Source organism: Chaetodon trifascialis, chromosome 13, assembly GCF_039877785.1.
Source record: "Chaetodon trifascialis isolate fChaTrf1 chromosome 13, fChaTrf1.hap1, whole genome shotgun sequence".
NCBI lineage: Eukaryota > Metazoa > Chordata > Actinopteri > Chaetodontiformes > Chaetodontidae > Chaetodon > Chaetodon trifascialis.
Window position 1 is genome coordinate 9203572 of NC_092068.1, and position 25344 is coordinate 9228915.

Below are 25344 nucleotides of genomic sequence, written 5' to 3' on the forward strand. Positions count from 1 at the left end.
TACTTTGCGCAAGCAAAACTTAAAGGCAAATACTGTAACGCCTGAATAACAGCGTGAGCTCGGAGTGAAGCAGGGATGCAGTTAAGCTTTTGGGGCAGCTAGGAGGGAGAAGTAAGAACAGTTAGGTTGTGGTAGGGTGTCTATTGTACTGCTAGAAGGTAGCAGTGCAAGCATGCCCATCAGGAGCCTACTGTACCTAATACAGCGAGAGAGTAGGGCCAACGGTCGCCCTCACTCCGTGAGCTGTCATCCGGAGAGGGAGCATGGGCAGCGGGGAAGGTGGCGGATCTGATGATGTCATCAGCAGACTTGCTTTGGCGTGCTATGGCAGCTGTATCTAGGTTGGTAACCATGGGAACTGATCTATCAGTGTCTGGGTGACAGTCTGAACCACAGGTAAACATCTTAGCACAGTCTGATCGTCCGGCTTAAGGATCATTTAATCCTGGGTCATCCAGGTTTAAAATATATGCCGTCTGCAATGCAAAGACACTCTTTCCTAACAAGTCACTGAATACTGGATAGAGCCTTGAATCTAATCTGACATAAATGGTGAAGAACTGACAGTGGGTAGGAGTCAGTGTGGTTTTAAGGATGTTTTTAAGGAATCTCTAAAGCGAGACTATGTAACTTTAAAAAAAAGAAATACATCGTTCTTCATCTTACAAAACGCACCCTTGATACGCTCAGCCATTAGGCACTACAGCCTTACTCGGTGTGGTATGGCCACTATGCTGGCTGATGTTAGCAAACTTCAGAGACTTACCGTACCTAGTTTGCTGGCTTTATCTCTCTCCTCTACTTGTGCTACTGTTACATTACATCCTAGTCACAGACCCTACTTCCTTCTCTTCAGTCAGGTTGCCGTTAATGCACATAAGTCTTGGAAAGTGTCATTATCCTGTAACTGTAGCAGCTGTAAAAGTTACACAGTCTCGCTTTAAGGAAAGGCTGGCTGTAACATTACTACTGTGACTTGTTAAGATGGACAAAGTGCAGCATAAAACAAGCTACAGGACAGACAGAAGAGGATTGGAGACAGACTTCAAACAGTGCTCGTACACTGACACTGGGGGTGACTACATGGTTAGATGAAAAAACAGTTTCAGTTGATTCACAGAAGCACTTTCAGTAAAGACTCTATCGATAATATAATTACCAAGTGCAGTGATTCCCAACCTTTTTGGTCTTCACCCCAAAAGCCCTATCAGATTAATTCCCACCATCATGTTCCAAATGTTTAACACTACTGATTATACAAAAACTCATATTGTTGCAGTGACGTTTTTTCATACAGTTGAACAGTCAGTATTTAGGTGTGTTTGGTCAGCAGTCGCACTACTTCCGCTCAGAGTGAAGCTGGATGTTCTAACCGTTAATCTTTACTTTAAGCTAACAAATCTAACCACCTGTTTTTACTTATATCTAACTATTTCAACTCTTTATCCTTCACTTTTGGCGAAGTATATTAAGCATTGATTCATTACTCTTAGCTTACCATTTTAACCATTTATTTACGTTTAACTAACTATTTCAACAGCTTTCCAGTTACCCTGACAGCTATCCCTGGTTGGGAATCACTCATTTACTCTGAATTAGCACACATTGTTCACTTGTTTTCTTATAGTGAAAGAGGTTAAACTATCAGAGGAAAGGTACCGTGTTGTTTGTAGATGGGTGGTTTCCTGTAGATGTTGCTCCCCTGATCTGAAAACATTCAGACATAAAAAAACGTTTACAGAGTACTGTATACAGTGCCTCTGCTATAAATATGAGTCTCAACACCAAGCAATGACGAAGAGGCATTACACTGAATTTCACCCTTTTTCCTGTGATACATCTGTACAGTTGTGAAAGAAGACGAGAAAAAGTAAAAGCTGATCTCAAATGGAGTATAATGATAGAGAGAGAGAGAAAGAGGGAGAGACAGGGAAAGAAAGAAAGAAAGAAAGAAAGAAAGAAAGAAAGAAAGAAAGAAAGAAAGAAAGAAAGAAAGAAAGAAAGAAAGAAAGAAAGAAAGAAAGAAAGAAAGCTGGGACGAGCAGTGACAGGGTGCGCTCCAGCTCCTACCTGGGAGGTGGAAATGTTTAGGGGTCTGAGAGAGAGGCGGGGTGACCGGCCGGCTGTCAGGCCTGAGCGGGAGGGGGGAGCTCCGGCCACTCGGCGGGTCAGTGCCTCCAGTGAGAAGAACCGAGAACAGAACATAAGCAGGGACACTAAAGGGGGAACCACAGTCTGAACGGTGCAACACACAGGGACCAACGGGACCAGCTGAGGTCCCTTTGAGCGAATGGGAGACATTCTGGTTGGTTTTGGTAGATGCAGTTAATGAAGCCGCACGTAACAGATGAAGATACAAAAGTGAGATTTAATGCTTGAGAGATGTCTTATGAGTCATGAAGTATAATGTCGGTTAGTCTGTTGTATAATATGACTTCAAGGTTCAATAAGAGTTCACGATTAAGAAATTAATACCTCCCAGCATGCAGACTTCTATTACAAACCTCTCTTTTTATCTCAGCCTTACAGTTTACTAGAATCTGGAGACTCATTCTGACAAGGAAAAAAGTCATCCATCAGCCAACATTCAGGGTACTGTCGGTCGGATATTGGGCATTGGATTACTAGTATCTCTGCAAGTGCATACAAAGGTACAAACACAAAGAGCCTGTCAGCTACAGTGGCAGAGGCCGTGTTAGACATGCTGGTTTGTGGCTGCATGGGTTTGACCAAGGCATGGGCTTGACCATTCAGGATGGCAGTTATACTGTAATGTGAGATGGTCATGGATCCAGAATGACAGATGGGGCATTGATGGGAGGTGGCATCCCAGGTGATGATGGAGATGATGTGTTGCCTTTAGGGGGCAGCGAAGAAGAGTGGAGTGGGGCCCTTACCTTGGCTATGGGGGAGGAAGTGGTGTCTGAAAGGGGAGGTGGGGCGGGAGTCACTATTTCTGGAGCCCACACTGTTACTGCACAGGGAGGAGCAGAGCTTCTGCATGCCTGTCAGAGCCTCTGCAGGGAGGGAGGGTGTGAGACAGGGGACAAAACCCCAGGACCAGGCAGCAGGTGTGGACAATTTTGGGAGGAGATAGAAGGTGAAAGGTGAGGGACAAAAGAAAAGGAAGATATACAGGAATCATATGTCGAAAAGGGGAAATAAAAGACACCCAAAGTGAGAGGTATTCCAGATGAACAGTCAGAAACAAGGAAAAGTATAGCACTTTAAAAGCAAACCCTTTTAATGAGAAGAATAGCAACCTCAGGAGAAATTGTGTCATTAAAGGCGCAAAATTGACTTTAAGGTTGTTATTCTGCAAGAGGAGGGATTGTCCATGACGTCAAACCAAAGCATTACAAGAAAAAATCAATAACATAACAACCCAAAGTCGATTTTGGTTCTTCTCCTTTAAAGTGGTAAATAGATCAGAAGAAGGGAAGTGAACTCATCCACAGTGTTTTAACAACTGCCTCTACCTGACCAGAGGAGACCTCATCGATCCACCTCATAAAAGCCCTGATATCACTGATTCACTCACAAACGATGCAACTATACAGACGCCCTAACACCTGTGCATATACACACAAAACGGTCTTTTTAAGTACTCACCTGGCCTGTGAAAATGCTGCGGTGACCGTGACAACGTGGGGGTGTAACCATGGCGATTATAAACTGGTGAACCTATGGAGCCCTGACTGGTGGACCTTTGGAGGATGCGTTCCCTTCTGTCATAAGAGCCCTGACACACACACACACACACACACACACACACTGGTTATTAGACAACATATGAGAATACATTATAAACATCATTTACATCGCACACAGGGGACAGTAAAGGTGAAATGATATGCTCACCTCACCAGGTGGGGTTGGCGACATGTTTCTTGAGGACTAGGAGGAACCAAAAAAACCCAAATTATAACTTCATTTTTAAGACTTTCTTTGAAAACCAGACATTTCATCTGAATAATATTACACCGCTCCAGCACAGCAGAGTATATGGTGTTAACAGGCTTTAAATAACACCTCTCTGTCCCAGCGCTGAGAATAAACTATCTGCTGATCTTCCCCATTTTTGCAAGCTGAACACACACGCTCTCATTTTTATGTGATGCACACCTCTCTCCTTTTCTTTGTCACTTAGGACCATTTATCATCATCAGCAGCACACGGTGGCCTAGCTTACCTTGTCATCAGGTAAAGGGGAACGCTCCCTCCTGGCAGTGTGGAGCTGTGAGGGACGCAGAAGTTCAGTACCGCAGAAAAGCTTTTAACACAGCATGAAAAATGTCACGCTACCAGTAAAGTCTCCTTTGTGTGCACTGATGCTTCTTTTCTCTTTTTTTTCATGAGGAAAAGTACAACTCGAGGAAAACTCAGAAAAACAGAGGATCAACTGAGGAAATTTTCTCTTAATGCACAATGCTGAATGCGCATAAAGATGGCGTGCATGCAGGAAAAGGTGCATGCGATCTGTGTGTTTACCTCTCCCACACTCTCTCGTCTCTCCTCTCTCTCATCCAGGGAGGTGGTGTACAAAGGTTCATAGGTAATAAGATCAGGGCGCTCAATGTCATAAATGGCTTTGACTTTTGGAATGGCAGCTAGGTCTCTGTAATCAAGGATCTCATTGTCTACTTTTGCCTAGGGAGACAAATAAAGACAAACATGCATACACACACAAGGGTAAATGGAGATTACTACTGTAAAAAATTCTATTACTGAACGCAAAAAGGGAATTTCTGTCTAGAGAGACGAGCTGTCTGTATCAAAACAATCCATTTTGACATATGACTCCATAACACTTACATAGATCGTGTGACCCGGTGAGCCAGGTATGCTTGAACCAGGTCTGGAACAAATACTCTCGGACGACGACCTCGTAGGCTGTGAGAAGAAAACACACAAGCAGCTGTTAGTCATGTGTGTCAGGCAGTCAAGTCTCCCATGATACACAGCCCCCCCGCCATCTGAGATTTTTACCCAAAACACTCCAACATTACACCGTTTGGCTTTTATACTGTATGAGCGATGAGAGGGAACTGCAAACCCTGTACTTACGTTTCATTAATTACATGAAGTACTTTGAAATACTAACATGTCATCTCATGATTAGGTCATTCATTTGCAAATTTGCAAAGTGAATGAGTGCTTTAGCGCTGTGATTTTATGTTCTTAAGAACCTCATGCCTGTTTATGGGAAATGAACAGTTTGGATGGCAGCAGCAGGTCTGAATGTAATTAAATGAGCTTTTCACCTCATGGGTAAATGGGGATTTAGAGAAGACAAATTTCTGATACTGTGTCTGCTCCTCCAAATGTGTGTGCATCTTCTTCTCATGCACCTTTGGTATGAGCGTAGTCTAATGTGTTAAAAGACAAGACTGAATGGCTCCATGTGACACACAGAGAGGGCACTGCAGGCTGTCTCCAGCAGATGGCAACATACAGTGCAACGTGTCCTATGTATATGGTGGAACACAGGATGATGCCATCTCATAGCCAATAGCGAATACAGTACCTGCCTTTCTGTTTTTTGGAGGAATAAGAGGGACGGAGGCAATAGCTGTGGAGGAAGGGAGAGGGGGGGTTCACAGGACATCACACAGGGGTTGTGCCTCTCCAGCCCGACTCACAGTTCACACATACATCAAGGCGAACATGTCAATATGTAAATATGCACATGAACAAATATTTAAACACACACCCACATGCAAAGGCACACACACAAGCAACAACGCCTCAGTAGGCAAATGATTTAAACCGCAGTAGGTTAAGGTTTAACAATTCAGCGAGGGGGTGGTAACAGCCTATGGAGAGTCGCTTGTAACGTATTCCGAATTTCTATCTTTCCCACTAAAACATTGTCATGAGACGTGGACAGAAAGGTGCTTTCAGTCAAGACAAAGTAATGGACAATGGATTCAGTGACGCCCGAATTCCTACCCGCTCCCTGTGCCTCTCCTCTGTTCTCGTGGTGTTCTTGCAGCCAGGATGCCAGACTGTCGATCCTGAGGAGGAGCACAGAGGAAATGTATTCAGAACAACATACAGAAATCAGGCATATTCATACTTATGAAATGTTTGGTTTATTTGCATATGTGATCAAACGTCTTCCATAAGCGTCTGTGACATGTTCTGACACACATAGCTTTACTAATAAAGGCTTGTGCATATTCAGTGCATCCTGCAATTCTTCGCTTTCAGCTTAAAATGAATGAAAAGTTGTGTCACAAAGTTTAGGACCGCTCACCTTGCAGATACATCTCTTCTCCCTCTGTGAACATCTGATTGCACCTGCTGCATCTCGCACAGCTGGGGTGGTAGTGCTTATCTCCTGCCTGGAAAACACAGAGCGCACAAAACAGACTTGACATCACAGGAAAATGAAGATCAATGAAGCCTGCAGAAATGCGAGTGAAGCGGAGCTGCAACTTCCAGGAAATAAAACCCAGTGCTCTACCTGTTCCCGACTACTTCCCTTACTCTGGCACCCACACCCCCCCAGTGCAAGGATAGCTTCATCTGATCCTGTGTACTGGTAACCACCCTCTTTCCCTTCGAGAACAGCAATTGATGAAACTGTGAGTGACATGTTCCCCAGAAACATGCAGGTTTTCTGTATATAAAGTGTTTCTCGGCATCGTGCAGGAACATGAAAATAACTTTATGTACTCCAGTCATCTTCTCTTTCAATAAGAACCTAGAAGAATGTAAAGTTGTTGTGTCCATATAGAATAGGACCACCATGACATCTGCCTGTTTGACACAGTCAACCTGCCTTCAGACATCTGAGTGTTCCTCTATGTGATAACCTGCACGATGCAATTCAATAAAACGAGCTGACGGCTGGAGCACCTGAATTTCCATCTACACTGATGTGGCACTTTGTATGCAGAGTGCGCCATTTTAAAGCCTGTGTGACTTTGACCGGGGGTGATAAATACCCAAATGAAACTCTGCTCTGTAGCAACCCTCAGTAACATTCTACCTGGCAAGTGGCCACTCAGAGATATGGAGCCACTGACTAATATTTGCATTTCACATTTTACTGTATCAAAAAGTCTACAGAATGATTATAGCAGATACTTCATAACACCTCCTACCCAATACTCTCCTCACGTCCTCTGTAAAACTGAATATCTCTCTCAGGGATAATAAAGGCACTTATGCTATACGTGTAGTATGCCATCAAATACTCACCTGATTTCTCTCGGCTTTAAATAGCTGCATTAATTACCCCTGCTTTAATAAGTCATTCACACTGCACTCCCAGAGGAGCAGACAATATGCAAACCCACCAATGGCTGCATTGTATTTGACCTGGGTCTTGGGTCAGTGATCAGACTATCAGACAGGCTGCTATGGCTTTGGCCCCACTGATCCATTGGCAGCAGCTCAGGGGTGAGATGCCAAGGCCTTTTCCTATTGTTATAAAGGCCTGCCTTAGTGCTGGATTACTGTAAGCCTGGCTGGCTGGCTAGCAGTGACATTTTCATACCATTAAATGACACATAACTCAGTGTCTGATTGGATCACAGTCTGCAGAACAGACAGGCTAGCGCGTATTCAAGGGGCCAGTGAACAGAGACAGCGTCAAGGACAGATGTGTTGGTAATGTTTTACATAAACTCAGCTCAGACAAAGTTAATAACATTTAAACAAGCGTTTCATAACAGCTGCATGGTGTACAGCATAAATGAATAATGATCACTTCGTAAATGTCAAATCACATTGGATGTTTTATGTAATATTTATAGAATTTGCAGCAAAGCAAGCTTGTATGAGTGTGTGCAAGCATGTGTATTTAGGCAGAGTTGGAAAGACCTTAAAATCTGCTAAGAATTAATCTTTTAGTTGACTACAGTCATGTCAAGAGTCTATTTGGCTCCGTGATGAAGAGATTACACTGGAGATTATCAAACTACATTTCACAATTACAGTCCAAACCAACTCTCAAAACATCCACGTCTGTGAACTTATTTCTACACACAATATTTAAAGCCATGTAATGGAAACATTAATTTGAACCTTTGATATGCTTAACAAATGTATCAACTGTAACGAATGAAGCTTAAGGACTCAAATTCAAGAGAAAGCATTCCATCCTTTAGAAATCTTTCAAACTTACCTTAAGCAGGATTCATATGAAATCCAGGTCCAATGTTAATTGTCTGTTTACAGACGCATATCATAAATTCTACATCGGACAGCTGGTCGCACAGAGAGACATGGGCCTGTGCTGGGGGACCAATCAGGGGGATGTTAAAGCTGAAGAATGTGATGTGAGGTGTGTCTTACCTCTAGCACCTTCCCTGTAATGAACTGATGACACGCTTCACACTGAACTCCAAAATGGATCTGGTAGTCCTTCTCACAGTAGGGGGCGCCATCCCTGTGAGGAAAGAGACAACTCTAAACACCAAATAGTGAAATATCATATTGTGATCCTTGACCAAGTAGCCTCCAAATTACAGCAGATTTGAGCTGCTTACTTGCTGATGTACTCCCCAGTCAGCACTTTGCTGCAGGCCTTACACTTAAAGCAGCCCAGATGCCACTGTCTGTCCAACGCTAGCAGAGCCTGTCCATTCTTTATGTCTCGACCACATCCTGCACAATCTGCAAACATCACAAATGGCATGGCTTGAAAAAAACATGTTCACACTACAAAAAAGAGCAAGGAAATACCTGTAGAGTGAATTAAAGCTTGAGGGTTGGTTTCCTGTGAAAATATAGCCTTCAAAGGGCTCACAGTATTAACCGGGGGGGTTGCATGCAGAGCGAGACAGCTTGTCAGTTATGACCCAAAACACTAGATGGTGATAGAGGGTAACCAACAACGTTCTGACAGCTGCCTCTTTCTATCATGCATTTCTCTCTTGCTATGGCTCTAAAAGCTCCATCCATATCCAAGTAGGATCCTGAGGCTCTAAAAGTGGAAGAGGTTGGGGTCTAAAGAACAATCATCTTGTCATCTCGTCTTTAATGAATAGAGGATGAAAGCAACACAGAGCCCACTGCAACCACAGGGGATGATAACTACGTAAGGCATAACGAGGTTGCGATGATGACGTGAGGAGACTCAGCATGCCTTATTTATAGGTGACCTTGTCTAAAAGCTCTTCAAACGCCAACACAGAGACCAGTGTGTGGGGGGGGGGGGGGGGGGGGGGCTGGAAGAGGAGGGGTCTGAGGGCTGCACATTCCCTGCTCCAGAGCAAAGGAAATGCATGGCCATGCATTATTTAGCAAGGCCTGTCTTGGTGTTATTCATAAAGGAGCATGGCTGGTCGAACACTGCTGCATCTACAGAGAAGAGGGGAAAGAGGTGGAGCAGCTCCCTGAATGGAAGGACATCATTCAGAAAAGGTCCTCTAACAGTGTCTTCTGCTACACTTCACTGTTATGTGAAACTGTTGAGTACTACCATCTACAAACTGTTTTATACATTTACAGATTCATAAAAGTTTGATTTCAACATTTTAAACAGTGTTCAGTTACATTTACGCCAATAAATGGCAAGATGACTGATGTAGACCTTCACAGCACAAATATCACAGCTACATTAAATATCCTGCATGAATCATACCTGGAAGCTCTTTCTCCATTCTCTTGCTTTTCTAAAACTTTTTTTTTTATCTCTTCAAGTAATCCACTTGCACATTGAGTCATACAGCAAACTTCCCAATTCTGTGTGGAAGCCAAAGTAGTATCATGTGAAGGCGAATGCCTTCCTGTGCATTAAACGTGTGTGTGTGTGTTTAACAGACGATGGCTACTTACTGCTGGAGCCCAGGATGTCCTTCGGCCCTGGAGACATGGGCTCGACACAGTACTGACACAGGCAGTCCTTCCCGTTAAAGGTCACCCTGTCCCCAGCAGGGAACGGCCGTCTGGAAGCGGGGTGACATCAACAATCGGTCAACACGACATGAGCTGTGGCCCCGAGGTAATTGTAAGAGTTTATTAGCTGTGGCTTCCAGACTGTCTGAAGGGGCTTAAGATGACAGGACCTGATGATGTGGATGTGTCAACACTCTGTGCCTGAGGAGGCCATTTAGTCAGAAGAGGCAGACATGATACACAACAGTGTACTGTACACGTTCTACTGGAATTAAGGCCATCTTGGACTCTATTATACTATTATATTATATAATTATATAACTATTATATTAGTATTATTCCCATGATCCTGCAAGAAATGCAAGAAAGTAAGATCTACGTAACTCCACGGAGGAGCATCTGTGGAGATTCTGGTCAGAATCAACTGATATAATGAAAACCAATGAGAACATCTGGGTCAAGTTCAGCCAGAGATACTTTTTAAACACAAATTCAATAAGGAAGACTGAGATGCTTTCATGTCCTGCTTCCTATTAAATTATTGTTCTTGTTGTTGTTATTATTGTTGACATGTGGCACTTTCCAGACCTCTTTAAATAAGAATGTCCATGTTTTCTCTCATTTAAGGCCTATTCTGCAATGTAATCATAGCATTTCTACAATTCAACCACAGATCTCTTGGCTGATCTGCTGATGTAAAAGGTGTCTGTGTGTCTTACTTGCAGATGGTGCAGACGAAACAGGCAGGGTGATAGGTCTTGCCCAGGGCAGTGACCACTTCCCCCTCCACAAAGTCCCCACAACCATTGCAGCGGGTGCCGTGCATGCGTTGGTAGTCCAGCGTACAGAGATACTCTCCATTCTTCATGAAGAAGCCCCCCTGGGCGAGGTCACAGCCACACACTATACAGGACACACACATTGGCACTCTGCGAGTCAGGTCATTTAGTGCTCTGCCCATATAACACATAAAGCATCCAATCATCAAGCCGCCCAACTCCTCCACGCATCATTGGCTTTGTTGGGACTTGCTATGTCTGTGTAATCCTGAGAGGCTGACTGACTGCATGAAATGGATGCTGACTACAAAATCAGTGAAAAATAGATTTAACAGCTCTGTGCGGTACAATGTGAAGCGTAACGTAAAATCCTTTCATCAGCGGTGTTCACAGTCACAAGAAAAAAGCCCTGAACCTTCTCCCTTTGGAGAAACATTGAGGGCTCATGTGAATTAATCAGCACTACTACTGCAAGGTCTTTTCATTGTCAGTGGGGAGGTAGACTATTCAATGCAACAACAATTCTACAATTGTCTAGCTCAGGAAATGACCTTGATCGGTTCCTGAAGATAACTGGTCAAACATAACCTTGTCATCTACACAAACATGAAAGACTGGCAAAGAAATACTACTGAGAGCTTGTGACATCTCAATGTTGGCGTGATGTTGTTTTACTGAGTTTTACTGCTGATCATATGAAAGACTGACTGTATCAGATGAAATATGATTCTCCAAAATTGGAATGTGGAATACTACAATGGCTTTCATTGCTGTGATATCTCAGGGTGGCTAAAGATTAGTGTCTTTCACTTTCTGGCTGACGCAGAGTGAAATTTAAAGCAATGTTAGCAGCTCTTTGTGGCTGTATTAAGGCACAGCAATGCTTTGAGCTAAATGTTAATGCCAGCATGCTAACAAGCTCACAATGACAACGCTAACAGGTTGATGTTCAGCAGGTCTAATGTTTACCATGTTCACCAGTGTGGTTTAGCATGTTAGCATGCATGAACATTTGCTAATTAGCAGTAAACATAAAGTACAGCTGAGGCTGAATGTCATTTTGTATTTGGCCATAAAACAAAGTACTGGACAAATTAAAATCTGGACCTAATAGTAGTGACAAAGGGAGTAATAGTCAAGACGTGTCAGGTACGAACATCAACCTCATGGTGGCGCTAGAGGAAAAGTCAGGGGATAAAAAAAGTTATTAAGATTCACCATCTAGGCACCAAGAATATCATTAGCAAATTTCCTGACAATCAAGATTCAAGGATCAAAGGATGCTTTCCTTCCATCCTCTGTGAAGTTGAGAAGAACTTATCATGGGAATTTTGTCCTTTTAAGTTTCCTTAAGAAACAATTTTGCTGACGCTGAGCAGTGGTTTGTTCTCTGTGCACCACTCTCATCGCTGTTTGAGATCCAGCCAATGACGGTGGTGTCATCCATAAACTTAAAGACGTTTCTCTAAAGGCCAAAAATGTCAACCTCATGGCAGCGCTACAAGAAAAGTGACGGGATCATCAAAGTCACGTGGATTCATCTTCTGGGGATCATGAATATCTGTATAGGATTTCATGGCAATCCACCTAAATCCATCTAATCGTCCAATATTTGAAGAGTATATTGCATAAAGTTCACATATGGTTTGATCCCAATTCAGACCTAAGGCCTGGGAAGCCTGGGACCGTAATAGCCTTTTGGAAATGCCGCAGCTAAAAGGGAAAATATTTTGATGTTTGAGATGACTGCACCTAATCATTCTTATGCAATGAGCCACGCTAAATCCTGGGGATGAATGGGAGCGAGTGAGGGAGAGAATCACATTTAATTGCATTAAGGCTCAGGGGTGATGAGATTAGCTCGTAATCTGAGTTGAGAGAAAACCAGCCATGGAGATTTGATGGCCTTTGACTGTCCACCTAACTCAGATTTTCAACAGATGCATGCCATTACATAAAATGCCTTTTTGGAAACTTCAGAGGGTCAATTAGTGGAATGGAAATGAAAATGAATTCAGAGAATCTGAATGGTTTTGCTTTGGTGTATTTCATGGAATGAGATGAAAACATGCAAATAGCGGCTGCCAAGGAATAGTATCTGTTAATCTTTGAGTGTCAATAAGCTCAGTCAACCTGCCATGACTGGGTTTTTTATTAAGTCCTGCTACAGGTTGCAGACTGACAGCGCACATAGATCTAAAGCAAGGATTAGGACAGCGTGTCTTTTGGCTATCAAAGCTGCCCTCGTGTCTTCTTTGACAAGCGTTAACTCGTGCGTACACACATACACAGATACAGACACACGCAGACACTTTTAGTACTATCGTCTGTCTAAAGGCATGTACATCCACTTGTAACGGACAGAATTAGGTACTAATCTCAGTGTTTGCTTGTGTTATTCTGGGCCTTTGGTGAACTAAGCTAACTCTATAACAGTGCTCCAGTCACAGATTAACTGCAAGGGTTTCAGCGGGGAAGGTTCAGCCTACAAATGTGAGACTGCTTGGTTGGCCAGGGAAGGCTACACCGTAATCACGCCAGAAATCCAACAGTAATAAGGCTGAATGCAGAAGGATTTGCAGTCATAACAATCTAGATGGTACTTTAATACAAGTATGCAAGTCTGAGAAGTGTATGCTTCATGCCACCATGTATTCTCCTCATTAGTGGAGGATGGAAAGGACGGTGTGGCCTTTAGGGACTTGTATTGCTCCTATACAGCCTTGGGTGATTTGGATACTTCAGGCAACAGTCATGGAAAAAGCACAATTTGTTCAGTTGCACTTTTGTCTTTTTAGCTAAAGTGCAGACAAAAGTCAGACATATGACTCATCTACACCTGTGAACTATCGTTATATTTTACAAAGCACAACTGTATTCAGTATAGGCAACATTAAGCAGCATGTACTGAATGAAAGGAAGCAAATGTCCTACTATTGCGACAACATCGAATTAGCTATGAATTTTAAAACTTCACACCTTAGCCGCCAGTTTTCACACAACCCCCACATTCTTCTTGTCCTATTCAGAAACAAAACAGTCATCTAAGCTGTCTGAGGTCTCCTTTTTGAATTGTAAACAAATAACTTATTTACCAAAGACTGGTCTATTTGATGATAATATTAGGGTTGTCTCACACGGAGAAAGGCTGAGCCAAATCACATGGAGTAAATACTAGAGAAACCCTTTCAGCACCTGATATTTTATTAAACAAAACGCCGGATCTCCAAATTGAGTCTTGACTAAAATTCTTGAAAAGTTAATGAATACTTTTATTCATCAGCCGTGAGTTACTTTACCTTTACAGGTGAAGCACTTGAGGTGGAAGTGCTTGTTCTGCACCCGCAGCACCTCGCCTTTACATGGCTCCCCACACTTGTAGCACTGAATCAGGGGCTTCTCTGTGGAGTGGTGGTGTGTGTTCTGCGCATGAGCCACTGCAAGAGACGAGACATTAACATTAGGATTGAACTGTATCGTTGGTGAGTCATCGTGGCCGCTGGATGTAGTATTCAGTGCAGTTTTTAAACCATTGCTGTTAGACTTCGTCTGAGGACACAGTCTGCACAAGGATCTGAGTCTGCAACATCACACAAACACCAGAGATAAAGACCCACTGCTGAGAGCCGGTCAGGGTAAAAAAAGAACAACACTGGGCAGGACAGCACAACTTGGGGTTCATGGCCCAGATAGGCTCTCTAGAGAGCAACAACCTAAATATAGTCTGTCTTGATCAGTTGAGGATGGAGAGTCAAAATGGTGAGAGGAGCAGGGCTTGGTAAATGGCACACTGAAAGCGTATTGATAAAATCAGTTTGGCTATCAAGTTTCACCCTCCAAGGAAAATATCATGGACCATTTGATGTCTATGTCTGGTTTATGTTTCCAGTAATCATTGTGTAGTGTATATGGCTTCTTTCTGCAACATTTAAAAGTTAAGTTTTAGTGACAAACAGTTTGAGAGTAACTTCTTTCTCATGCTAACAAATAAATAAAACAAGGAAGTGAAGCTCAGGTGACATTAAGTCAGAATAGGCGGATTATCTCACTCTGTGGAAGTTGCAAATGAGTGGAAAAAAACAGCTGCTGTCATAAATCTTCTAGTCAACGCAGAAAAAACTGCCCTCATATTTCCAACTACTGGCTGTGCGCAGATGCAGGGAAAACAAATTTAAGGTAAGTGAAGTAAAAGTGCAACTGTGGACAAGTCACAGCTGCACAAGCAGCTTTGTGACGCTGCACAGCTGTGCTTTGACCTAAAGGCTAACGTCAGCAAGCTAACATGCTCACAGGGACAATGTTAACATGCTGATGTTCAGCAGGTGCAGTGTTTACTGTGTTATCAATCTTTCTTCTCTTTGTGAAGCGTCTTTGAGTGTCATGAAAAGCGCTATTTAAGTATAATGTATTATCATTACTATGGTAGTCTGAAACCAAATGGACAAATTCAAACTTTGACCTAATGATTATGCATCATTATCATCCTGAGGGGAGGATGTTGTGCAGACAATCCATGCAAAGACACAAATGTCAACCTCATGGTGGTGCTGGAGAAAAAACCAAGGGATCCAATGAAGTCCATCGTGTGGGAACCATAAAAGTCAGTAACAAGTTTTGGGACAATCCATTCGGAAGTTGCTGAAATGTTCCACTAAATGCATAAAAACTTTAACCTTGATGGTGCTAGAGGCAAAGCCAGAGGATCATCGAGGTCAGTGGGGGACACAAATGCCGGTACATAATTTGGTGGTAATCCATCAAACAGTTGTTGAGATATTTCAGTCTGGACTGTGGACGGACAGACCAACATTTCTGTTCCTAAAACCACACGGGTGCCACAAGCATGATGATTGAAATATCCTACTTTTGGTGGCAAAATTCTGAGGTTACTCTGTTTGTGTGTATTTATCTTAATGTGAGCAAAGATTTAGACATTACTTTCATAATGTGATGTATTGTGACAGCCACCATAATTACATAAGACAACGACGCTATTATCAGCTTGCTTTATCTCTACAAGCCCTATCCAGTGTTGTTTTCAGATCCACGATATGTCAGCCTGTGGCCCTCCTCCGTAAAAAGTTTGGGCGTCGCTGACATAGACAGACATTAATCCCGCACTACTGTACAGGATGTAAATACTGCTGCAGTGCCGCACTGCACACAGCTTATCAGCTATTCTGAAACCAGCAGATTATTTCACATTCAGGAGCACTAACTAGCAAGACAGCCTCTTTCTTTCATCCTCTCATTTCTCTCTTTTCCAAACAAAGACGCACACACACAAATATGCACACACACACTGTGAATACACATGAAAGGATCTTTACTCTTTCTGCTCTGCAATGAATCATTAGTCTGCAAGGCTTAAATAAGACACCACCAAAGGCACAGAAATAGCATCATGACCAATCGATGGTCTACCAAAGACAGACATTACTCTGGATTATTGATGACTTGGCCTACCTTGGATCCCACATCTACATTTGCGGCAACTGTCTGATACTGAGAGACAGTTTAATTGCAGTAAAATCAAATAATCACCAAGAGAGGCCAGTCTTCAAAACATTATTTTCTTCATGAGACACTTCATCAGTCTTTGATTCATCCTCTAAGGGCAGTCTAAAAAGCCTTATGCCAATTCTTAGGGGTACAATTTACAGAGCACCAGTCTATTCATAATTTGGTTTGAAAGAGAACTGAGAGAAGTCGTGAAAAACAGGGGAGGAAGAAGATGGGAGAAGGTAGGAGGATGGAAAGAATGTGGGTACGAGGGGTTGGACGGTGGAGGATCTGTCTCCCTGGTGTCTCTGATGTGATTACACTCAGCAGGACAATGAGTCATCTCTGGGTGAACCACACTACTGTGACAGTGAACTGAGACTCAGCAGCTCTGTGTGTGACATCACACCTCCACAGAAAAACACAGGCCATCTGGGTAACTGAACTGATCTTATTTAAGCTTCGTACACACTATTCATAAAAAAAAGGGCCAGTTTTTTTACAGCTTGGTTCTATTTTTTTTGTTTTGTTTTGCTTGTTTTGCCCTTTGAATGATAGCCCTCTGTATTACAGTAATTCTAAAATCTGGAAACAAAGACATCACTACAACAAAGACATACAAGTGGTCAAATACTCATACCAGCTGTTCAGTCAAAGCTGAACCAGGAGTTGAAGTATGTTAACAACAGGCAGTTCGGGTTGTAATTTTACCATTCCTTTACATTTTCTCTTTAAGATAAGTTTGTGAAAATCAGTAACAGTGGCTCCGGCCATCACCGTCTTGGCGGTGCCTGACTCCACCAAACTCCCAGCTAATCCAAAAATAGGCAAAGAGGTGGAGTGTGGGTGGAGCCAAATGTGGTGTCAGCTAGCTGTCACTCAAAGCATCCATGCTCATAATTATGCCTAACTTTAAGCCTTAATATAATTTAAATGAGTGAGTTATATAAAAATTTACCTCATGTACAGTTGCCATGAATGGGGGAATTAGCATTAGAGACCTCTGGCTTTGGTACATGTTTACTTCTGCTGTAAAGCTGAGCATTTTAGTATAGGGGTCTATGGGGATTGACTTGCTTTTGGAGCCAGCCTCAAGTGGCTATTCAAGGAACTGCAGTTTTATGCCTTTTTTTCCAGCCCCTTCATCTCTAAATAAAATCAAATCTTGGTCCTGAATGCCGGTGCACCCATGGCCCTGCACTAAACTAAGTCTCTGGGATTAGTAATTTACGAAATTACTGGATTTCAAATTGTAATCCTTTATAATACTTGTTGGTTTAAAAGTAAACACATTACTGTAACATGTTGAGAAAATCAACACTGGGTTTGGACTTGTGTTTCTGGCAACCTGGACAACAAACTTCCAATATCCATCCTCCCTTTAGCTTTTGTTTGGTCTCCACTGGCTCCTGAGGTAAATAACTCTCTTTAGCTGCTAAATGCTCGACTATGTTCAGCAGCTAGTCGCAGGGCTGATACCATAAGGAGGGCTTTTAGAGTGAACCACAACAGCTGCAGGCCAAAACAATGTGTTAAAAGACACTAAAAAGTCAAATCATAGATGTTTCATTATTGTGATGTCAACGGTCTCTCTTTGAGCCTGCTTGTATTGCCGACTTGCTATTTTTAACATTTCATAGAGTGTTTGGTTGTTGGAGCGAGGGGGGACAACCCAGCATGGAAAAGTCAGTGCTGCTGACGTCATAACAGGTTGACAAAAATCCAAGACAGATGTTTGAATCCCAAGCACAGAGGATCTAAAAAATGAGTTTTGGATGGGAATCTATGAGCGCTGTGTGTTTTTCCAGCTTAACCCCACCTCTTCCACTGTGGACTGCTCTCTCCCCCCGCTGCACGGAGGGAGAGAGGCTGCGGCAAGCTGAGATGGGTACTATACATGGTGTTTCATGAAAATTAAAGAAGCCAACATAAAACGGGCTGTTAAATTTGCTGAAAGGATTCAGATTGAACCATTTACAAGATTTGTTTGGACATAAAATGCCTTAGTAAGATCTCTTTGAAATGTTTCGCAGGCCTCCTCTCTTATGTCTACAAAAGTATGATTTTACTTCAATAACATGGATTGAAACTAAATCCATTAGTGAGTCTTTAGGGGTTCTTGTGACAGCAGCAAAATGGCGCTTGATTTGCTAGAATGTATGTTATATAATGCTATAAATAAGTAAGCATGCGGTACATGAGGCAACCTCAGCACAGAGCAACTTACTGTGAAATATACAGTTGTACAATTTTTCCAACTGCTGCTCACATTCCTCATTCTGGGCAGGATGTGTTGGCTGTGCTGACAGAGTGATCTGTCCTGCCTCATCACCAGGGGATAAAGTGACTGATATGAGCCTAAACACACAATGAACACACACACACACACACACACACACACACACACGCACACACACACACACACACACACACACACACACACACACACACACAACCATGGTGCCGAGGGAACAATAACCAGCAGAGCATCCCAAAGCCAGGCACAGAGGAAAGGGGGCTGCTCTCTCCACCCCTACATCCCAACTACCCCCCACCCATTTAAACAGAGCCTAGCTGCGTTGGCAATAATAAAGGCTGCAGATGTTACTCTGGGGGAAGCGAAGAAGGGCATCTTGAATCCCCCGAGGACAGATTTTACCGTAACACGTGCCCCGGCCTCGCTGGTAAGTAACAATAGAGTGGGGTTATTGACAGAGAGCGCGGGATTTGCTGAGGAAGCTTCAGACTTTGGTGCATTCATTTCCTACCATGAACCCTGAGGAATGCAAAGCCATAGTAGCGGCTTGGAAAAGCACGGGGAAAAGGGGAATTCAATTAAACAATTGATGAGAGATGAAAAGATCTAATAAAATATTCAGTGGCTCACCCCTTTGTTACTGTAAGAGTCACAGACAGAAGAGTTTTCAGTACAGACAGATAGCAGCCCCAAAGGAGAGTGTGTGTGTGTGTGTGTGTGTGTGTGTGTGTGTGTGTGTGTGTGTGTGTGTGTGTGTGTGTGTGTGTGTGTGTGTTATAAAGAGAGGCAGAGGGACAGATGAAGAGAGAGAGTGGCAAAAGCAGGCATCTCCACTCTTGGCATCAATGACAATACTTCTGGCCCCTGGTGCGTCTGCTTCACAGACAACGAAACACACACACACACACAAACACACAAACACACACACACACACACGGAAATACATTTTTCATTCCAATATCCATCCAATCCAACCAGTTTGGGATGCATTATTCCAAGGGGGTCTGACCTGTAATGAATATCAAACGGCGCCAAATATGCCCACCATGAAATCCCAATGCGTGATCGGACGAGTGTGTGTATGTGCATGTGGGTGTGTGTTTGGGGGAGGGTGTGCGGAGCTCTTCATCATCCAGACATAACAAGAAGCCCTTAACCCTCCCCTCCATGAATATGTATGTCTGTATTCACTGCCTCCCCGCCCCTCTGCCCCACCACCAGCATCCCAGACAAAGCACTTCAAACACGGGCACAAATTGGAGGGGGGAACCCTATCGGCCTCCACCAGGCCCCCCAGCCTTGAATAACTAATCCTCAGAGACCTGGGTTTGGAATAATGATCTGGTCTGAACGGTTGAACGCCACAGTGCGGAGCGTTTGTTGTTGGGTAGGTACATAATAAAAACACTCGGCTGATGAACAGAGAGGGACTTCCAGTCCAGCCACTTATCTGAGAGGAGACAATGGTGGCTTGATGAACTGCAGAAGCCATTGTGTTTGTACCAGTGGAGCTGATGAAGGCCTTGGCTTTTCGCCTCTGAATGACAGCCCATTATGAAGCCCACGCTCCTGTGTCGCATTTCCTGTGATAATCAAACCGAGTGATGCCAGACAGGGAGGATGTTTGCTGATTGGCACAATGTATGGCTACAGTCTGTGTTTCTTTCATGTGATTCTCATGTCGCTCGTGTTGTTTTAGCCTGTATATTTTGACTGTCTCCCCCCGGCCGACCACTTATCTCATCTGTATATTCTGGTCCTGTGTGCCAGCTGTACAAACAGTGTGCATCTATGAGACTGTGTGTTGCATTGATGTCTGTGAAAGGGTTTAGCTCCTCTTTCAGGGAGTAGACACTGGCAAGCTTCAAAGCTGAGGCACCACTGCAGTTGTCTGCAGCACTCTGCGAAATCACAAGAGGCAGCTAAAGAGGCACATGACATTCGACTTCCATGTCAAAAGAAAGTGCTCAGATTGTGAGAGCAGAGAGTTCAGGGAGTTGGTGGGTCTTTGCACGAGGCAGGTGACGTACACGCGATGACCATCGTCTCATCTCACGGAGTCAGCAGGGCTTCTTACGCAATTTAATGCAGAGAACGCGAGAAGGAGCATAAATTATTCAACTAGTTGGACAATTTGCACAAGTCTCAGAAGCACGTGTGAATCAAGGTAAAAAAAGATGAGACTGCCTTGGATGCACATGGCCCCAATAAATTACAAACTATTTCAAGGATATTCTTGGCTTTGAAAATAGGACAACTGCCTGCTAGCAGACAAAACGCTGACACTGCAATCCTTTTATTATGATTCATCATTCTGAGCACACGGCATAATTCAGTATTTGGTCAGCTGTGCGTCCTGATGGTACGGAGCCCACCTGGCCCCTGACAGATTGCAGGATGAGATCCAAGCGGGACACAATGAAATCTTAGGTCACAAAAGCATTCCCATAGCTGCATGTTTAGAGGAATGAAAAACTCCAGGCCTCTAAATGCGGACGATAAACCCAGACAAGCCTCCTGCCACCAGCAAATCCCGGCGGGAGTCGGCACAGTGAGGTAGTGGGTTAAGGCCACGGAAAACTTTCAGAGGGATTGTGGGAGATGGAACATGTGGCAGCCAGAGGTTATGGGTGCTCTGCCAGCGCGGGGACTCGATGGCAAAGGCCTTTTCTTCGTGGCCGGTTGAATCCACATCAAGAGAACAGCTCCAGAGCCGGACGCCGCCTCCAGCCACCAGTGTGCTGTCAGATACATAAACAAACCTACACACTCCTATCTGTCAAAAAAATCTGTAAACATGTTTTTTCGGTGATGGAAATATTTTCAGACAAAACATAAAAATATCACTTGCCCACACACAGAACACGAGCTCTGCCTGTCTACACAAGCTGGAAGATGAACTCATACAGCCTCCACTGAAACAGAGTAATATATCAAGCAGGTTGACTTAAGACGCTATTAAGGGACTTAATGGTGACGTATAATGACGTTTTACTTCCACACTCAGTTCCAGTCCGGTTGACCTTAATGTGGAAAAAGGTGATGTAATAGTTTGCTTTTGGTAATATTCATGGATTCAGAATATGCAAGTTACAGGCATATCAATTAAACATTTGTCCTTTATTCTTCCAAGTGGTTACAATAGTGAAGAGGCAGAGAATTGTCGCCGTTGCTTCTGAATTTAAACAGGAGATTTTTAATATAGAAAATTGCGCCTATGTAGCACTGAGTGAGTCATGCTGACAAACAATGGTCAACCTCACGACCACATGCCCCTGCAAATTGCCGGGAATGTTAATATCTGTGGAGCACGCCGCCTGACTTCACCTAATTCATCCCACACAGCTGGGCGAGCTCAGTTATGGGTGGAAACAATCATCTTTTTTCTTTTAACAGGACACTATGAATGAGGCCACAGCTGACAACAATGGAGTGTACCTTTTAGATGGTCACCATGGCAACGGCTGCAGACAGAGAGAGAGAGAGAGAGAGAGAGAGAGAGAGAGAGAGAGAGAGAGAGAGAGAGAGAGAGAGAGAGAGAGTGCAGGTCCATAGCTCTGCGCAGTGTGGATCCCTACACTGGTGCTCCACTTTTCCTCTCTTCATGTTAGCTTTTCCATCAGCCTGCATGAATAGACTGTGTTTTAACCCAGACCTGGCTGCATATTAGCACCCTAAATGTTTTACATTTGGTGTCAAGCTCCTATACAATAAGCCAGATGCTTTGCTCCAGTATACATTTACATAAAGACTGACGCTGCCAAATTAAGCAGACTCCAGTCCAAGCATCAGCTGCCAGAGAGTATCGAGAAGGGCGTAGCACGTTCAAGTCTTTAACTCAAGAGAATTTGTCGATCTGTTGAAGATGCACATTCATACTGTGTCATTAGTCATGCTCTTTGCAAGCAACACACACCCACATAAAGAAGCCCATGTCCGTATTAGCGTGTTCACACAATCTAAAAATAGCCAAATCAGAGACAAAAAATTCAGTCAAACTAAATCTAATTCAAACAGCCAGACACAGCAGTGCAAATCCAACAGGACACGCTGCACATCTACACACACTGCAGACAGTCAACAGCACGACAAGCAAAACAAATCCCACAGAAACACGCTCACCCCACACACACACACACACACACACACACACACACACACACACACACACACACACACACTCTGACCACAGCCGCTGGAATACCTTTTTCTTTGACCATGACCATTGGAATCCAGGTAAATCTGCACCAGAAAAGGCTCCGGGTATCAATCACCAGTAACACAGCAGCTGCAAGTTCCTTTTTTTAGTCAAGACTGGAGAGCAGAAAAGAGAGCAGAGAGAGAGAGAGAGCGAGAGAGCGGGAGAGAGAGAGAGAGAGGTGTAGGCGCCTCTAAGCTCTCCTCCCAAAAACACCGCTACAGCATGGGGTTTGCCTGCCGACTGCCTGTTTTCCTCCCATCCCTCTCCCCCTCCTCCTCCTCCTCCTCCTCCTCCTCTTCTGCCCACCCCCTTCCCCTCCTGCTCCCTCTATCAGCCCCTCTGTTGTGTCAGCCGCCTCCTCATTGCAGCAACCAGGTGGCTGCTGCTGCCTCTGTGTGACCAAAAAACGGTTATTTGATGTGGTCAGATCCCCAAATGAGACCCCTGACAGTACACACATACACATACAGTCAGGAACACACACGTCACATGCTACTGAAAACACACATGCATGTAAAGATAAACTGGGATACTGACTGTCAAGGCATATATGTGTGCATATATGTGTGTGTTACATCAGACTTTCCTCTTACAACATTCACAGCACATCAGTTTGACTTCCATTGTAAACTGTGTGGCATGACGTGAATTCATGACAGCCTAAAAATGATTATAAACTATATTCCACGAATAAAAAGTTCAACAAACTGAATTTCACATCACTGTGGTGCATAACACACACGTCAAGAAACCCTTTGTATCAGTGCTGGAGGGCAGCAGGTGGCGATCAATTACTCTTTTCAGTGCAGTAATTAGCCTGCAGCGCTGAAAAATTGGTTCAGTCGAACAAAAATTACTGTATTTGACAAATATTAAAATGTGGACATAAAAGCCTTAAATCATAAAAAATAAAGTGACGGGTAACAGACTGACTTCTTTTGGTCTTTCGTGACAGTAACTAGAGGTGGATGCACCAAAAATGAATAATTAAAATTAAATAAAAGATGTATTGAATATTTTATGCACCATTAAAAATGGTGACTAAATAATAAGTGCTTTTTGAGAATATTATCTACAGAATTAAGAATGATGGGGTTATCTAATCAGATCCAATCAACGCCGTCGACCCGGTCATACGCAGTGAGGCCAGGTCCACCTTGAAGTGATGCCATAAGTTGTTCATGCTCGCACCCTTTCCTGCAGGTCATGCGAGGGCGAGAGGGGACATTTCAGGTCAAAAGTCCGACTTACCGTGAACTCTTGCATGGGCTCTGTATTAATATCTTTAGTGGATCCTCTGAAATCCAATTACAGCAAGCACGAGATAGCATGTTCTCGGTTGAGTCATGGCGAACACACCAGCTCTTTTCATATGTGCTGCTGAAAAACGGCCATACATGAAGGACTGACATTTCTTGTCAGCCCTAATTTAGGAAATTAATAAAAAATGTTGCAAAGTAAGAAAAATCCCATTTGCAAGAGTCGTAATCTGCATTTTAGTGTAGTATAACATGACGGACAACCTTTGCATCACTATAACCAGATGCTAAATCTTATCCATCCACTCCCCAAATACACAAAATTTCTTCAATTATTTATGGATACCATTTCACTCAAGCCTGACTAACTAACTAGTGCAGTGCTCCACAATAAAATGTGTTAATAAACTTTCTTATTTGCCTCCTGGCGAGGAAATAAGATCCACTGAGACCCAGCTGAGACATAGCAGGGGACCAATCCAATGTTTGTAGACACTTCAATGTGTGAGCTAAAGACAGTCTGATTTCAGGAGCGACTCTGCCACGTCACAGCAGCAGCCAGCAGGGACCACACGGCCGCTGATCTATCCGCCCCATGCCGGAGCCTCACTGTGCCTCTGTGTGGCTGAGGGGAAGGAATAGTTTTGCATCAGCACCACCTCCGTAATTGCTGATGCAGGCAGCCCATTATGCATTCAGAGAGCATTCACTCACTGCAGTGTCAACTGTGCCACCTGCTGGATACCCAGTAACGTGCATCGCTTTGCACAGGGGCGTTTTCTTCTCGTCGGGCAATGGAGGCATGCCAGTGAGGCAAACGATAAAAATAGTTAGTGGACATTTCTCTAGCACTCCACCCTTTTTTATTATGAAAGGAGAGACATGAGTAACGAGTTCATGATGACCAAAGATTTGAGTGGCTTTTTAATAAGACCTGTTTTCCAAATGCTGACTGGTGGGAAACCATCTCCTTCAGAAAATGACAGGTTTACAGTGTGGCCATTAACTTCTGAATGCAACACAAAGATGATAATAATACTAATAACTTCTCTTTCTTTGCACCTTTCAAGGGATATACTGACGCTTTCCATATATGGAAGTCCTGTTATTTTGTCTTCTCATAATACAATAATACTGTAATGGACCTATTATCATCCTCCCTCCTTTAATAATCTCTGTTGGAGCTGCTGGACATTCATGCTACACAAGGCTTGCCAAGAGCAATTCCTGAGTAGCAAAGCCTATTATCCATGGATGAAAGGTTTCTCCTGTATTTGGCTCACCTTTGGATGATCCATGTCCAAACGTCCATTAATAACCCTAACCCTAACCTGGCCATGGATCTATACCCCACACAACCCTCATTTTAGTGCAGATTAAGCACTGTTATCGTACAGCATGTGCATTTCATTGACAGTAATGAATGCATTTGATTTACAGTCATAGACCATTGCCTTCTAAAGCCAGACTGACATTATAATGCAAGAGGTCACA

The 25344-nt window shown here is 43.5% G+C and overlaps 1 protein-coding gene across 16 annotated transcripts in view; it reads right to left on the reverse strand.

The window, feature by feature from the left end:
* Window positions 1-25344, reverse strand: part of ablim1a (actin binding LIM protein 1a) — a 38343-nt gene that overhangs the window by 4619 nt on the left and 8380 nt on the right. For 5 of the 16 annotated variants that reach the window (XR_011602978.1, XR_011602975.1, XR_011602980.1 and 2 more), the window contains exons 2-16: window positions 13931-14068; window positions 10572-10755; window positions 9793-9902; window positions 8502-8628; window positions 8308-8401; window positions 6260-6347; window positions 5953-6017; window positions 4816-4893; window positions 4492-4650; window positions 4193-4237; window positions 3862-3897; window positions 3613-3742; window positions 2898-3017; window positions 2071-2175; window positions 1660-1707 (exon numbers count right to left, since the gene is read on the reverse strand). Coding sequence is in view for 1 of the 16 variants with exons in the window: in XM_070977107.1 (XP_070833208.1) it covers window positions 197-337; window positions 1660-1707; window positions 2071-2175; window positions 2898-3017; window positions 3613-3742; window positions 3862-3897; window positions 4193-4237; window positions 4492-4650; window positions 4816-4893; window positions 5528-5572; window positions 5953-6017; window positions 6260-6347; window positions 8308-8401; window positions 8502-8628; window positions 9793-9902; window positions 10572-10755; window positions 13931-14068 (1713 nt within the window). In the remaining 15 variants the exon portion in view is untranslated. Of the gene's footprint in view, window positions 1-196; window positions 338-1659; window positions 1708-2070; window positions 2176-2897; window positions 3018-3612; window positions 3743-3861; window positions 3898-4192; window positions 4238-4491; window positions 4651-4815; window positions 4894-5527; window positions 5573-5952; window positions 6018-6259; window positions 6348-8307; window positions 8402-8501; window positions 8629-9792; window positions 9903-10571; window positions 10756-13930; window positions 14069-22594; window positions 22834-25344 lie in introns of those variants that run through there. The other 11 variants (XR_011602979.1, XR_011602977.1, XR_011602974.1 and 8 more) reach the window with 8 other exon arrangements.